Source organism: Macrotis lagotis, chromosome 3 (assembly GCF_037893015.1).
Source record: "Macrotis lagotis isolate mMagLag1 chromosome 3, bilby.v1.9.chrom.fasta, whole genome shotgun sequence".
Lineage (NCBI taxonomy): Eukaryota > Metazoa > Chordata > Mammalia > Peramelemorphia > Peramelidae > Macrotis > Macrotis lagotis.
The window spans coordinates 240453692-240470985 of record NC_133660.1 but is presented as its reverse complement, the minus strand read 5'-3'; the positions used below and the strand labels follow the sequence as shown (position 1 = coordinate 240470985).

The following is a 17294-nucleotide window of genomic DNA, read 5'->3' as shown; positions in this document are numbered from 1 at the left end:
AATTTTGAAATACTCTAATATCTGAAGAATTAAATTTGAAGGTGACTCAAAGAGTGATGGAGAGATGTTGTACAAGGGACAACCACTTTTGTTTTTGAGTATTTTTATTTTTCCCAAATGCATGTTTTCAAATTTTCAGTTTTCCAAATTACAGTCCTCAACATTCTTCTTTTTGCAAGATTTTGTGTTCCTTGTTTTTCTTCCTCCTTCCCTTCCCTTTCCCTCCCAATGGCAGTGAATCATCTGAAATAGATTATATATCTACAATCATGTTTAACATATTTCCATTTTGTCTTGTTGTGGAAGAAGAACCAGAATTATAGGAGAAAAAAAACATGAAATGGAAAAAATAAAACAAATTTTAAAAAATTAAAGAATTTAATTTTTAAAGAAATTAAAATAGAATGAATTGGTCTGCATTCAGACTCCATAGTTTTTTCCCTCTGGATGTGGATGACATTTCCATCACAAGTATATTAGTCTTGTCATCACTGTACTGCTGAGAGGAGCTAAGTCCATCACAGTTGATCATCACACAATGACAACCACTATTTTTTTAATAAATAGGAAGTGATGCTCATTTCAGCAGTACAATAATCAACCACAGTTCTAAAAGACCATGATGAAAAATACCATCTGTATCCAGAGAGGGTTAAAAAGCAGAGCAGAGCTTAATATCTTCCAATTTAAAAGTTGTCTTATGTATTGTCGATTTTTCTCTCTAATGTTCTCTTCCATTTGGATTTGATTCTTCTTTTACAGCAGGATTAATAAGAATCTATGTTTAGCATAATTACACATGTAGAGCCTATATTAGATTGCTTTCTGACAGGGGGAAGGGGGAGGGAATGGAGGAAGGGAGAAAAATGTAAAATTCGTAAGCTTGCAAAAAATTGGTGAAAATTATTGTTGTATATTGTTAGAAAAACAAAAATATTTTTAAAAAATAAATAAGAAGTGAGTAAAAGACATCATCAAGGAAATGTGAAATTGGAAATGAGGCTGATCATGTAGCAAGAGCAAGGGATGATGGATGGCAAACCAAGTGTCAAACTTCTATTCAAGGAATGTAAAAAGACCTAGAAGGATGTGAATGCATATTGATATCAGATAGATACTCTGCAAGATCTACAGTGGAATATGGGCAATAATTTCCCAGGAGCGAAACTATGGATGATTTCTGAATTTCACTTATGAAGAGAATACCAAAATGAATGAAATCACAAATCTATTCAAATACTAAAAAAACTAATTTTCAGACAAATTAAAATAACAACAAAATGCCATCTTAAACATATGAGGAATTTTCTCCAAGGACCCCATTTTATATAAAGAAGTTTTCTAAAGTACAAATAAGAGGCATATTGTATGCTAAGATATTTAAAATCAAATCATTTCATGCTTCAGTATCAATGTCACTATAGCCTATCTGATATCAAGAATTCTGTGGAGGAATTCTTGAACAGATTAAGTGACAACAGAAAAACAGAAAGTAAATTTTTAAACCTGATTTAAAAGCAAAAATTATATTAGCTCCCTTGCTAATGATTCAGAGTTTACCAGGAAGATTTTTGCTTCAAGTAACATGCAGCCCATTAATGTTTGATATCTATTTCTCAACTCACCTAAATGGATTATTTCAGAACCAATTAATAACCAATGGTCTACAATGCATAACACAAATAGAATTAAGAGACTGGCTAGCACTATATGGTTTTATCAACCAAGAGTTAACTTAGACTTTATTTAGGAGAGAGCTACAAGTAGGATTGTGTTTAGTGAAGTTCTTGGGGGAGAGGAGAAGGAAATTGAGAAAAGATATCAGAGAAGCAAAGAAAAGAGGTCAAGAGAAAAAAAAAAAAGGTAAATGAGAGGACTGCATGAGAAAAATGCAGAGGCAAGGGCAAGAACCAACAGTTGATAGAGAAGAGAATGGAGAGATACTGCAAGAGGAAGAGGGTAGGAAGGACATTAAGAAGGACAAATAAAAAGAAGAAAAAAAGAATAGATTTCATCTTACATTTTCAGGTTTTTTTTTATTTTAGGTTTTTTTTGTAAGGTAAATGGGGTTAAGTGGCTTACTCAAGGCCACACAGCTAGGTAATTATTAAGTGTCTGAGACTGAATTTGAACCCAGGTACTCCTGACTCCAGGGCCAATGCTTTATCCACTACGCCACCTAGCTGCCCCCCATGTTACATTTTCAACTAACATTACTTCAATTTACATCTTACATCTTCAACTACATTTGAAAAAAATAGTTTCAACATAATACTGTGAAAACGGCCTTCTTTCACACCTTCCACAAAATGTCTTTTTCAACTCCACTTAATTGCAGTACTTTCTCTTTTTAAATTATTTCCCATTTTCCCCATGTCTAGTTTGCTTACTGTTTCCCCATTAAACTGTGAGTCCCTTGAGGGCAGGGTCTCCCTTTTGCCTCCTTTTTGTATCCCCAGAACTTAATATCATGTCAGTATACAGTAGGCACTTAATAAATGTTTAATTGACCAATAACAACAGATGAAATCATAAGGACATCTAGTTATCAGGAAATATTATGTAGTTTAATATTTTAAGTTTCCTCAAAACTCTGTTCATTAGTGAAGCAATATTTTCCATTGTCAGTCCATAACTTAACTTTCCAAACTTATTTCTTAATATTTCTCTACTTAATAATGAATATTCTTATTATTTCCCTATTTGAATGTGAATTTCTTGAAGGCAGAAACTTTTTTTTTGCCTTTCTTTGTGTCCTCAGCAGTTAGCACAGATAGTGCTTGTCCCAATAAGTAATTGTAGAATGACTAAAACCTACAGGGGAAAAAAAAAGTTACCTTGAAGCTTAATTCATAGTATTTGTGAATCTTATGATAATTAACTTCTATTTTTAGTATAAAGGTTTGGGGGTCAAAATTTTACATGATGACAACCTTATATATTATTAAATCATATTATATTAATACTTTAAAAATGTGGTATCTAAACCTAAACATTGGTGCTCCAAATGTGGCCTAGCCAGGATAGGATACAGTAAAGCTATTCTTTCCCTCATCTTGGACATGGGTCAGCTGCTGAATGTGGCCAGACCATTCACTGGAATATGGCGGAAAGTTCCTTAAGTGGGAGAACAAAGGCAGAAGGATACATTTCTGTGATCCATGGCATAGCTCTGCTATTCTTATGAAAGTGCTGTTAATCAGTGTTGTCAAAATGAAACAAAAATGGGGACCACTTAAACCACACATTCATCAACCATACGCATGTAGGTTAAATATTGACTTTAACAATTTGACTTATTAATTTTAACCATGCTTTAATATATTTTTATTTATTTTGTTTAATATTCCTCAATTATTTTTAATTTGATTCAGGTCAAACTGGGGAGTATTATGGGCTGCATGGGCTTGTGCTTGACAGCTCTCCCATAGATGATGGTAAATGGAAGTGGGCCATAAATGAACAGTCTAGGATTTGAATGGGTCTCAGAGACTGATTGCTTTATAATAGTAACTTTTAATATGATATTCTGAAGGCCTTTCCTGAATACCATGAGGCTTGGTTACCATTTTGTATAAACTAGTGGTTTTCATTGGGGATATCCTATTGATGTTAGAAGGATTCACTTCAAGAAAACTGTCTGAAATTCCAAGTTGTCTACTTAAGGGACTTTAATAGTATATGGATTGATTTTAATTCTGAACTTGTTTTCTAACTAGCATCAGAGGTCTCATGGTCCTGAAAAATGATAAATGAATGAATGTATGAATGAATGAATGAATGAATGAATGAAAAAACATTGCTTTATGTCAGACACTGTGATAAGTGCTTGGAGATATAAATACAAAAATGAGATAGCCTCCGCCCCCCACTGAAGGGAGGAAGGGGAGAGGATATAGACAGATATCTTGCTAAGTGCTTTTTACAAAAATTATCTCATACACTCAAGGAACTGACATCCTAGTAAGTAGAGACACATATAAAGGAGTGATGGCTAAGAAAGGATATTTTATTTTGGGGACATATAGAAATGATAAGAGGAATAATAGGGCTGTCCATTGACATGTCCGTTCCAGAGGCAGTGTTAGTGTTGATTGATCCCAGTTGTCAGAGCAAAGTATCAAAAGAGTGTGGAGGTGCTCATATGTTGGGAAGGAAAATATTTGGAGAGTCTTCCTGGTGTTAGAAAGTAAAGAGCTGGAGGGTTAGCTCTCTCTCCTCCCAGACATGGCTTCTGATGGTCCAGTTGGGTGGGTTGGGCAGCATTCTCAGCTGTATATGGCACAGTGAAAAATGATGATATTTCTAGCATTTACACAGTACTTCTTTTGAAGGGTAGCAATGGTGAGGGATAGGATTGGCTGGATTGTCCAACTCACAAAACTAAGTCTCTGCCGTTTTCTATTACCAGGTGCCGTAATCTCTCCTTTCCAGATAGCCTCCCAGAGGTCAGCATTGTTTTTATCTTTGTTAATGAGGCTCTCTCTGTGATCCTGAGATCCATTCACTCCGCTATTGACCGGACTCCTCCTCATCTGCTCAAGGAGATCATTCTGGTGGATGATAACAGCAGTAATGGTAACATTTCCTTCTCACCATGAGATACACATAACAAGTTCTATGTTGCTACTGAGAAAGCTTATTCATTTGACAGAACCTGATATGTCAGTGGTCTACTGTGCTAAACAATAGAAAGGCAAAGAAACAATGAACAAATTATCCAAACTTCAAGGAGATTGCCTTCTATGGGGTGGGGTAGCAAGTATATGAGCATAGATAAATAAAAATATGTTTATGAATGTATATATTTCCTTCAGGACTTCTTCTCACTCATTTTGACAGATGAGAATCCCAGAGGGAAGTTAAACACTTTTTCCCCCTTAGAGTTCTAGGAGAAACCCTGAGGAATTAGGCATTTTGCTCATACTCTTTCTCATAACGCTCCTACCAGTACAATCTCCATTGATTATCTAGTCAATAGCAAATTAGAGTTAATTAGCTTTCGAAAGGGGGGCATTTTCTGAGATGGTATAGTAAGAACAATGGATATGATCATTCCTTCCAAAAGTCTGAGACATTCCTCCACATAGAGATATGAGATCTAGAGTAAAGTGGGCTTGGGTTTAAAGAACATAGAAGGAGTAATTCACAAGTTCAGGTGAATTGAAGGCCTTTTCACCCTTCCTCTAGTTCTCATAAAGTTCTACTGAAATATATAACTCCCTGCCAGAGGGTCAGGGACCTTGTAGAATCCTGAAGATATCACACTCCTTGAAGCTGCCTTTCTTTGGGTTATCTTCTCTTAGTTCCCAGCATTTTTCTCCCAGAGAAACCAACTTCTGGACCAACTTCTTTGATGGCATGGTCAGTGGGGGAAGAAGAAGATACTACCTTTGGTAGAAATACATTATAAGCATGGAGGATGTGTTATCAGTGATGTAAAGATGAGATAGAGAAAGGGAAGTGCAGAATGTATGAGTGGAAATATGCTTGGAATGCCACTGATTTCACCTTCTGCATCTGTGTCTCTTTTCAGGCAACTCATATAAGACATAGCCTTAAACTTTTCTCCGCTGAGGCCTCTTTTCAAAATATTGGTGACTTGGAACATTTGTTGCCTGACTGCATCAGAAGATGCATTCTCTGGCATATTTTCAACCAAGGAAAATTAAGAAGTCCTTTCTGAAGTTGTAATGGTAGCCAGACCCACAGATCAGTCCCTGCCCTTACCAACAATAAGGTCATCATCATTTCTACCAACATAAGGATTCCCTCAGTGCTGGTGATTTCCATTAGCCCCTTCTTACTTTCTCTGCCATATAAGTGTGATGTTGCTGAGGCAACTGCAGGCAGGACTTGAAATTCAATAAATCTAACAGCTTTTGGGGGGTGAATTAATTGAACATTTGACCAAATATAGTGCTCAAATGACATAAATATTCAAATGGTCCTTGGCAGGAAAAAAAAAGGTTCACCACTTCTTCTCTAAAGGGTTGCTGAAGAGCAGTGTCTTTCTGGGTGAAAACCATACTGAACTCTGTATAGGACCCAGGACCAAAAGGAGCTTTGATGAAATTTGGGACATTTAGGCTGACTTTGGGGTAAGCCCAATGCTGAATGTTTGTGTATGTGTTGACATTCATGTGTTTACTTCTGAGTTAGTGCTTCCAACCTTGATACAGAGGAGATAGATCCTATCTCCTGTAAGCACAAAAGAACAAAAGATCATGATTCTCTGATGGGCCCCCTATTCATCTGGGTCTGTGACTGGGTGTTAGGAGGTAATGATGTCTGTTCTAAGTTTATCAAGTTATTTGGCATGTTAATTATCAATGGTCACTGTCTCTAGACTTATCTAGTTGCTCTGGGACCTCTTGTCTTCTAGGAAGGGAAAGCTTCTAAGGAGCACCTTGTAAGTCCTGTTAACTAAGAGAAGCTATATTTTAGTGACTAGCCCTTCTGTGTCCACTGAGTGATGAGCTTCAGTATCTGGCAAACATTATCCTATACCTACCTGTGGTCCCAGATCAACTTTTGGAGATGTTATTTAATCTTGCTGTGACCTCTTCTGCCCTGCTCCTGAGGAAAAAAACCTGTGTGGCCTCATGGCCTTGCAAACTGATAGATAGTTTCCTAATGTTACTGTGCTGGTTTGATGTCCTGGTTCTTGGGCAGATTGGGATATAAACAATCTAAATGAAAAGTGTTCTGTCTGTATTTGTGAATGGTGCCCTTGAAACTCTGACTTTAACCCTAAAAAACATGTTTTTTTTAAATGTGTGTCTCCACCCAAAATCAAAAACACAAACCACTAGGGACCAACAGAAACCATGGGCTAGGGCCAACAACTGGAGCCACATTTCTCTAAAGCAAATGCTTTGAAACTCTGAGGGTAAAATCAGTGAAAAATCCTGCCTCTGTCTGCATGATGCTCCTTGAACAACATTTCCTTTGTAATGGAAGATGGTTTGTCTTGGGCTCACATTATGACCAGGGCTCTGCTATCTTTGGAGTCTTCGTTCGTTTCTTTGGGCTAATTCCTCAATATGATGCATTTGCTAGTAAAACTCAGAGTTTAAATGAGCTATTTGTATTTTGTTAAGGTCAAAAGCTTGAGAGCTTCACTTAATTGATGTGTATTTAATTTGATCTAAATAGACAACTTGGCTTTTATTTTTGACTTATTACTCAATGATGGGTGTGAGAAATTATAAAGGGCATCAGCCATGTATTGACTTACAAATGATGAGCCTAATGGGGCAGTAGGAAGAGTTCTGGTCCTGGAATACAAAGTCCTGACTTTGTATGCCACCTTGGATACCATCTTGTTATGAGGCCTTGGAAATGACATAGCATGATGGCAAGAGCTTGGGACTCAGGAAGAACTAACTCAGACCCTCCCTCAGATGCTTACTCTACATCTGAGACTTTGGGCAAATCATTTAACATCTCCATCTGTAATTGTGATCTGGGAAAGACCTAAGTTTCAAAGGCTGAGATCTCCTACTGTATCCAGGGCCAACTCCATCATCCTGATCTATATCTGCCATTGGACCCAGATGGTTCCAGAGGAGAAAGTGAGACTGTTGACTTTGCCCAGCCCTCCCTCATTTAAATCCACATCCTTTGCATGTCATGGCATCACCTCTCTGATGCCATGGTCTTCTTTGAGAACAAAGGACAATCAAAAAATATAGTAACCATCACAATAGCTCTAAGAGAGGGTTATTGTGAGTTCAAACAGAAAATATTTATAAAATACTTTGTAAGCTTTCCAGCATGACATAAATGCAGGCACATATTACAGTAATTATTATTGTACATATTAAATATTTTATTATATGTATCAACTATTTTGAATTTTATAAATATGTTATTACTATTATTGCAAATATTGAATACTGCCATTATTACTTACATTAATTATATAGTATTAATTTTTGCTCCTTTTATTATACTTATTAAATAGTAATATCATCACAAACATTAATTATTTTTATAAATGTTAATTATTGATATTATTTAAATGTTATTATTGTAATTATTGCACTATTAATAATTGCTATTATTATTGCAAATATTGCTATTATATTTGCAAATATTAATAGAGCCAACATGGTGCAGGGAATAGAGCTGACCCCCAAAGCCAAGAAGAAATAAGTTCAAGTGCTTACACTGACATATACTGGTCATATGACCATGGGCACATCATATAACAATTCAACTTTTCTAAGATTATGAATTTCAGAGAAGATACAAACACGCATTGGCAGAGGGAATTTTCTCACCTGGGAATTCCCTATATTAATGAAACCCCAAGACTATCTTTATTCCTACCATCATCAGCATCATCATCATCATCACCATTGTTATTAATGTAAAATTGTGATCAAATCATTTGCAATGTTTGTGACACAGAAGGAATTTCCTCACATGGGGCTTGCTATACTAATTATATCACAAGTCTAAACCTTATTCCTATTATTATTATTAATTATCATGTAAAATGAGGATCATACTACTTGTCATATCTGTGACAGGGGCTACTGTTAGGAGCAAAAGAGATGAAGATGTATAAAAGGTTTAATAATTTTAAAAAATGTGTCCATGTGAGTTGTCACTTACTAAATGGGGGAAAGAAAAACCATTATTTATCAAGGCTAGCCATAAAAAAGACTCCTATATTTATTACTTTGGCTGCTGTTATTTTCAAATATGGTAGAATTCCATTCAATTGGCCTTGCCAACCCAAGGTCTCTGGGGCCTGTGGGAAGAACAGACTTTTTGGTTTTGGGCCTTGAGCCAGAGAAGTCATCCATGAAGGGCTGCTACTGTTAGGGTAGATACTTTAAATCATCATGTGGTATATCCAAATATCTGTCAGCACCTGCTGGTCCAAGTGAGTGGGACTTGGAGTGGTGGTGGTAGTGGTGGTGATGGTGCTGGGAGAAATGTAGAGATCTCATGAGATTAGTTGGACCCCTTTTTAGGCCCTGGTCCCTAAAAATGCTCAGGTTTCCATGAGGTCTGTTGACTTGGGGCAGCAATTATGCCTGCTGTTCAGAACTCCTACATACCAAACTTGAATGGGGTTTGCAGCTGCAGCACATTGCTTGAGGTAGGTTTCTTAAAATATTATTCTTAGTTTTACTAATGCCTTTTGTTTTTAGACTACAGTTATTTCCAGATATAGCCATCTCCCCACCCCTCGTCAAACCTCCCTGGAACTGAGCTTTCAATTGTGGCAAAGAAAGAGCCTTAAGTAAAACCAACCAACATAGCATCCAGTAGTGCATCGCCATCCCACCTCATCCAGTAGTGCATCGCCATCCCACTGCCATATTGCCCCTGTCTCCAACAAAAATCTGTTAGTCAGCAAGCACTTTATTAATCATTTTCTATGTGTCAGAAACTGTTTGAAAGATTGAGAAGGAAATGCATTTCTTCTTTGAGGTAGATTTATTTTTCTCTAAAAAAAACACCCAGATGATTTCATTAGTATAGAAAACTCCCACATGAAGAACATCCCTCCACCCATACAAATCAGCACCTACTTAGAGAGAGGTTGAGTGAGTTGCCTATGATCATTTGGGGACAAGAATAGGTTTGATTCCAAATTCAACATCTGAATCATCATATCGCTCTCTCCATGTTGAAATATTCAGAAAGCTAATAGATTCATTCCAGATAGCTGAGGGATCAAACAAGTAGGTGGTAGGCATATGGCAGCCTAAACTGCTTTGGGACATTGAAATAGGATGAGAAGCCATCTATTTTTATTCAATGGGATCAGGTTGCTTAGAAGCTGACCCAATTGGAGATTGTCATCACCTTTTCCAAAGAACACTTTGCTGGTCCGAATAGGGGGAAAAACCCTCAGTTTTAGATTTGAGACCCTGAAAGGAGTTAGAATGTGAAATTTCCCTCTGGATGTAGTGATTCTACCTGAATAGGTTCAATTGCTCAAATTCTTAACTGTCCTAAGAATAGAGAATCTATTGTTGTCCCCTTGCTCTTTGAAATGTTATGACATTTAAGCAATGGCCCAATTAGGAGTCATTTCCTTTTTCTTCTTTTCTTGTTAAGCCAATCTTTCCTAGCTTTGTCACTTATTAGATATGTGACTTTTAGACAATCTCTGAACCTCAACAGTCTCACAGGTTGACTGTCATTGAACTGGTTTGTAAATCTTAGTATCCCTGAGGGATGAGGAATGGACCTGTGATTTCATTGATACAAGAAACTTTCTCTCTTTTTGTTCAAGTTTGTTCAAGGCAATGGGATTAAGCGACTTTCCCAAGGTCACACATCTAGGCTATTAAGTGTCTGAGGTCAGATATGAGCTCAGGTCCTCCTGATCCAGGGTTGATATTCTGTCCTCTGTACTACCTAGCTGCTCCAAGAAACTTTCTCTACCAAAATGTAGGTCAACTCTTTGCAGCTTTAGGGTTTGAAGAGTTTCTCAGAGGGGCATATAACTAGGATGTGCTAGAGGAAGGCCTTGAACCCATATTTTCCTGGATCTGAAGTCAGTCTTGCCAAGCTGCCCCATTGTGGGGGGGGGGGGGACGGATGCGGTCTTACTTTTCCCTTGATTGAATCAGTATCTACATATGGCAGCCAAAAAGAAGGGAAATAATTTTCTCATTGTCTCATCTTTACTGCCTCCTTGAAGCAAATCTTTCTGTCATTCTCTTTTCCAGAGTGGTAATCAGGTTTGGGGCTGATGAAATGATCTGCATTCCTCCTTTGATCCTCACAAGGATGAAAGTCTTGTGCCCCTTCCTGTTAGAAAACATTGCATTGGCTGGATTCTAGAAAATGAATTCTTCCCTCTCTCTGTGAATTGTGTGATCAAATATCTTGAGCACCAAGTTCCCAGTACAAGATTCAGTGTTCTTTGGGAAACACTAAGAACAACCCTAGTCTGAGCTCACTATCTTTCAGATCTTAATATGACAGGGGAAGATTGGTGGTTTATCCTTTAGCTGGGAGCATCAGATGAAGACTGTAGATGTAAGTAGTTCTTTGGCTTAGGGATCTCAGCAATATGGGCATTTCTGAAGATCACAAGCCATGGTTTGGCTCATAGATTTAGAACCCCTAGAGACCTCAGAAGCCAGTTAACCTGATCTGTCATTTAACAGATGGGGATATTGAGACACAGAGAGTTTGAATGACTTTGCCAAATCATATAGATAGTAAATATCAGAGGTGAAATTTGAACCAGATGTTTTTTCTCCAGAGTCAGTGTTCTTTTCAATATACCATGCTAATCAATCTTTACTTGCCCCATGACCACTTTGCCTCCTTTACATGTCATCTCTCTCTTTGGTAATCCATCTTAGGCTTCTTGCATGTAATTCACCACTGGTATCTTGCTACTAGTAGTAGTCTTTCCACTAAAACATGTCTTTACATTGTTCTTTGGATAGCTTGAAATTTTGATTCCTTAGAGATTTTTGGTGTCCCCCTTGATTAACTATCATTTAAAGATAATATTTGTCCTTCATTCTTGAAGAATACCATGACATCCTAGCTTTGTCACTTATTAGATATGTGACTTTTAGACAATCTCTGAACCTCAACAGTCTCACATGGGGTGAGGGGCTGTGCTAGGTCACCAGCCTCACTTTCTCCTCCAGAGCCATCTGGGTCTAGTGGCCAGATGTGAATCAGGATGACAGGAGATGGTCCTGGATATAAAGCTTCAATCAGGGTTAAGTGACTTGCCCAAGGTCTGAGGCTGGATTCAACCTCTCCTCATGATTCCAAGGTCAGTGCCCTATCCTCTGTATCACCCAGCTGCCCAAATAGTCAAATAGTATGATTGGAAGAATAATGACCTATAAAAAAGATGATCAGAGTGTAGTGGACAGAGAATTAGCTCTGGAGTCCAAGGACATGCCTTCAAATCCTACTTCTGTACATTACTAACTAGGGCAAATCACAATATCCCTGAGCCTCATGCTGCCTCATCTGCAAAATGAAGGGGTTGGATTAGATGGATTCTGAGACCCCAGTGATCCTATGTTTCCCAAAGAGAAGCTTGGTATCATTGAAAATACTGCATAAGCAAGACAGCTTTCAAAGCTACAAGTTTAAATAAATATGTATTTTTTATTTTTTTATTAAAGATATAAGAAACTAAACTGTACACAATGCAGATTCACATCATTTTCTTTTTTTAATTTAATATTTATTCTCATTTTGTACAATTAATATTATTTTTACATTAGTAAAATATTCTTGTTTAAGAGTAAACAAGATACCCCCTCCCCCCCATAAATATAGACTTGCTTCAGTGATAAAGTAAAGGGGAGAGAAAAAAAATTAAAATTAAAAAAAATAATAGTAATAATTGTAGGTATGGCCAGGTGATGCAATAAACAGAGCACCAGCCCTGGAACCACAAGCACCGGAGCCCACATCCGGCCCCGTACACCCAACAATCACCCAGCCGTGTGACATGCAAGCCACCCGATCCCCACTGCCCTGCAGAGACAAAAAGAAAAAAAGACCCAAAATAAAATAAAATAGTAATAATAGTAGGGGTGGCTGGGTGGTGGACAGAGCATTGGCCCTTGAGCCAGGAGCACCCGGGTCCCAATCCAGTCTCAGACACCCAAGGATCACCCTGCTATGCGGCTCCAGGCAGGCCACCCAGTCCCATTTGCCCTGCACCCCCCCCCAAAAAAAATAATAATAATATTAAAAAATGTGCTTCAGTCTTTGTTCTAACACCAATAACTCTGTTGTGCATGTATCACATTCTTTATGATTAGTCCATGGCAAAAGTTACTTCCATATTTTTCCAATGTTGCCATTGCTGATCGCAATTCCCTCCTTTGATATTTCTCCACTACCATGTACTATATTTTCTCTCTCCTTTCACTCTGACTCTGCTGTAGGGTAGCTGAGTGGTGCAGCAGACAGATCCCTGGCCCTGGGGCCAAGAAGCCCCGAGTTCCCATACTACCCCTTAGGCCCAGAATCCACCTGGCCTTGTGGTCCTGGACAGCCCATCCAATCCCAGCCCCTTGCAATAAGTAAAAAAGAAAATGTGTTATATCTGAACACTCTCCCCCCATGGTCCATCCTCTCCTCCATCACTCACATTCCCCCCCTTCCCCCTGTCACCCCCTCTCCTTACTCAGAATGCCTATACCCCACTGAGTATATATGCTGTTTCCTCTCCTAGCCACCTCTGATGAGAGCAAAGTTTCCCTCATTCCCCCTTGCCTTCCCCGCTTCTATATCATTGCAATAGCTCATTATAATAAAGAAAAGTCTTATTATATGAAATATCTTGGCCTATTCCCCCCTCTTCTTTTTCTTTCTCCCATTCCATTTCCCTTTTTTTCCTATTAACTCCATTTTTACACCATATTTTATCTTTGAATTCAGCTTTCTCCTGTGCTTCAACTATAAAAGCTCCCTCTACCTGTTCTATCAGCTGAGAAGGTTCATATGAGTATTATCAGTGTCATTTTTCTATACAGGAATACATGCAGTTCATCATCATTAAGTCCCTCATATTTTCCCCTTCTCCTCCAATCTCTATGCTTCACCCGAGTCCTGTATCTGTAGATCAAAGCTTCTGTTCAGCTATGGCCATTCCAAAAGGAACATTTGAAATTCCCCTGGTTCATTGAAAGTCCATCTTTTTCCCTGGAAGAGGACATTCAGCCTTGCTAGGTATGATTCTTGGCTGCATTCCAAGCTCTTTTGCCTTCTGGTATATTCTATTCCAAGCCCTATGAGCTTCCAATGTAGTTGCTGCTAAGTCCTGTGTGATCCTGACTGCAGCTCCACGGTATTTGAATTGTGTCCTGGCTGCTTGTAATATTTTTTCCTTGACTTGGGAGTTCTGCAACTTGGCTATGATATTCCTAGGGGTTGGTTTTTTAGGATGTCTTTCTCGGGGGAATTGGTGGATTCTCTCCATTTCTATTTTGCCCTCTGCTTCTAGGATATCAGGGCAATTTTCCTGTAGTAATTCTTTGAAAATGATGTCAAGGCTCTTTTCCTGATCATGACTTTCAGGTATTCCAATAATTTTTAAATTATCTTTCCTAAGTCTGTTTTCCATATCAGTTGTTTTTTCAATGAGATATTTCATATTTTCTTCTAATTTTTCTTTTTTTTGGGTTTTGAAGTATTGATTCCTGATTTCTGGCAAATTCATCAATCTCCCTGAATTCTATTCTTTGTCTGAAGGATTTGTTCTCCTCAGAGAGTTTTCTTATCTCTTTTTCCATCTGGCCCATTCTGCTTTTTAAAGCATTCTTCTCCTCCATAACTTTTTGAACTGTTTTAGCCATTTGACCTAAGCTGGGTTTTAGCATGCTATTTTCTTCAGCATTTATTTTTTGGATTTCCTTGACTAGGCTGCTGACTTCATTTTCATGTTTTTCCTGCATCTCTCTCCTTTCTTTTCCCAGTTTGTCTTCCAACTCCCTCATTTGATTTTCAAAGTCTTTTTTGAGCTCTGTCATAGCCTGAGCCCAATTTCTGTTTTTCTTGAAGTCTTTAGATGCAGGAGCTTGTGCTTCCTCATCTTCAGACTGAGTGTTTTGATCCTTCTTGGGCTCATTTGCAAAATATTTATCATTTGTGTTCCCCTTTTTTCTCTGCTTGCTCATTTTTCCCAGCCTGCGCCTGGTTTGGGGTGCTTCCTGATCTTTTGGGACACTCCCACAAGGGTCTCAGTGTGTGAGGCTCTGCCCTCCCTCCTGGTCTGTGAATGACCATATGTGCCCCCCTCTGCCACGGGGCTGAGGTGGGGGGGGCCCTGCTGCTCTTGGGGGGGGGGGGCTAGACTGCAATCAGGATCTGAATGTGGTCAGAGCCCCAGAGTCCTGTTCCTGGGGCTGAGGACAAAGCTCTGCAGTCTCTCTCTCTCTCTCTTCACTCCCCTCCCTCAGTAAAATGAGCTCATGCCCTGGGGGCTCCTGCTTACTGGCTCTGCCTGCTTCTGTTCCTGGATCAGGGCTGCAGAAAGACCTTGCTGTGTGTCCTGAAGGCTGGGCTCCACATGCTCGCTCGGGCAGAGGTCCCCCACTGTTCCCCCACTTTGTGCCTGCTGCTCCCCGGGGTGCAGCTCAGGAGACTCCCCCGCTGCTGTGAGCCATGGCTCCCAGTGCCATGGGGCTGCCTCCAGGAGGCTGAAGTTCTTTCGCTCTGGTGGGCCACCCCTTTGGCGGGCCACCCCTCCGACCCTGGGAAGCAGAGCCTTTCTGCTCTTTTCCAGGTTACCTTGAGCAGGAGAACTGCCTCATTGGGTCCCTCTGTGGGTTCTGTCTCTGGAAAGTTTAGTTAGAGTCCTTAGCTTATGAGTTTTATCAGAGAGCACCTAAGACTTGATCCTTTATTGTTGCCATCTTGGCTCCACCCCTCATTTTCTGTTCTATTACGTATTTGGAGGAGCAGCTAGGTGTGACAGTGGATAAAGTAGAGTACCCTGGATATGGTCAGGAAGACTCAGACATTTTGTAACTCAAAGTCACTTAGCCTTCTTTACTTCAGTTTTACCATTTGTAAAATGAGTTAGAGAAGGAAATGAAAACAATTCCAGTACTTTTTCCAAGAAAACTGCAAATGGGATCATGAAAAGTGAGACATGAATGAAAAGTAACTCAACAGCAACACATGTGTGGAAATAACCATTTTATTGGTTGTTCTTGAAGTTTAAAAATAAAAATAGTATTAACAAAAAAAAGTTACTCTACAGTTTCCCAAGTTTAATTCAAGTCATTCTCTCCCTCCTTTTCTACCCTCAAAGTCTGGGCCCCAGTTCACTGTCAATGAGCAATGTCTGTCCAAGGTATGTGTAATGATGGACCAGTTCCATTCAATTGTATGTGAGAGTCTAGAAGTCTTCCTCTATCATATAGAAAAATTAGACTGAACCCTTTGTGAGGGATTATGAATTTCCCTTTTTTTAAAATTTCTGTTGTTTTCTGGGGTTTGCTGCAATCAGCACCATGTCCTCTGCAAGCAGGATCATGGAAAGGACTTTTGTGATCAAAGAAGAAATTACTCTTCGAATTGTACTATGCATTGGATGTCCACCATGACAGTGGTAAGCAGCTATGACTAGCAGAGCTATCTCCAGACTCTGACAGGTAATAGATACATTATTCTCTATTTTTTTCCTTTAGACCATACTTAGGATTTTATTGATCAAAAGAATTCCTACTGAGGAAATTCCCTACACCCATGTCTGAAGCAACTGCCTGGTGGTTCATGGTTGTCTTGTGACTATTTGACCATTTTGCTTTAGACTTGGGTGCTCATAGCCTATACTGAGGAAATAAATTAAGGATAAAATCCCTAAAATGGGGGGGGGTGGTCAGCTTCTTTTAGCAACTCTTTCTTGTTCATCAGGATAATGACTGAGTAGGTTGGTTATTTTTTTAGGATCTTTTTCTGATGGGGATCGATGTACTATTTCAATAACTACTTTGCCTTCCAATTCCATGATATCAGGGCAGTTTTCAATCACTAGATGCTGTAATATTAAGTCCAGGCTTTTTTTCTCTTCAATGTTTTCAGGAAGTCCTATAATTTTCAGGTTGCCCCTCCTCGTCTATTCTCGAGGTCAGTGGTTTTGTTGATGAGGTATTTTACATTTGCTTCTATTTTTTCTATTTTTTGATTTTGTTTAACTGACTCTTGCTGTCTCATGAAGTCATTAGTTTCTGTAGACTCCATTCTTTTTTGGAGGGAGGAGTTTTCTTCATTAACCTTTTGCAACTCCTTTTCCAATTGGTCAATTCTACTTTTGAAAGAGCTTTCCATTTGAGCAATTGAGGTTTTGAGAGAGTTAATTTCTTTTTGCATTTGCTCATTTGAGGATCTGAGAGATTTATTCTCATTTTGTGTTTGTCCAATTGTACTTTCTAAGGTTCTGTTTTCTTGTTGCAAGGTATTTATTGTCTCTCCCAAATTTTTAAGCTCCTTCCTTATTTCTTCAAGGAAGTCTTTCTGCGCTGGAGACCAGATTGTATTCTCCTCAGAGGTTCCAGGTCTCTCTGAGTTAGGGTCTTTCCCTTCCAGGAATTTTTCTATGGATCCACCTTTCCGCTTATCCTTCTTCATTTTGCTAAGATCTGAGTTGGGGAGGGGCTGGTTCACAGGGACTTGGGATCCTAAAGGCTTTACTCACTGAGTGCAGTTTCTCTGGCTGGCCAGTATGAGGTGCTGGTTGCTTTCTCTGGAGTGTCTGTGACCTTGGTTAGGGCCTTCTACCTTTGCTTGAAGGGAGGGGTTGGAGCTATTGAATTGTTTTG

General features: G+C 38.9%; 1 protein-coding gene across 2 annotated transcripts in view; it reads left to right on the top strand.

Moving 5' to 3' along the window:
• Nucleotides 1–17294, top strand: part of GALNT18 (polypeptide N-acetylgalactosaminyltransferase 18) — a 452134-nt gene that overhangs the window by 238177 nt on the left and 196663 nt on the right. For both annotated transcript variants that reach the window (XM_074230318.1, XM_074230319.1), the window contains one exon: nt 4412–4578. In XM_074230318.1, the coding sequence (XP_074086419.1) occupies nt 4412–4578 (167 nt within the window). The remainder of the gene's footprint in view (nt 1–4411; nt 4579–17294) is intronic.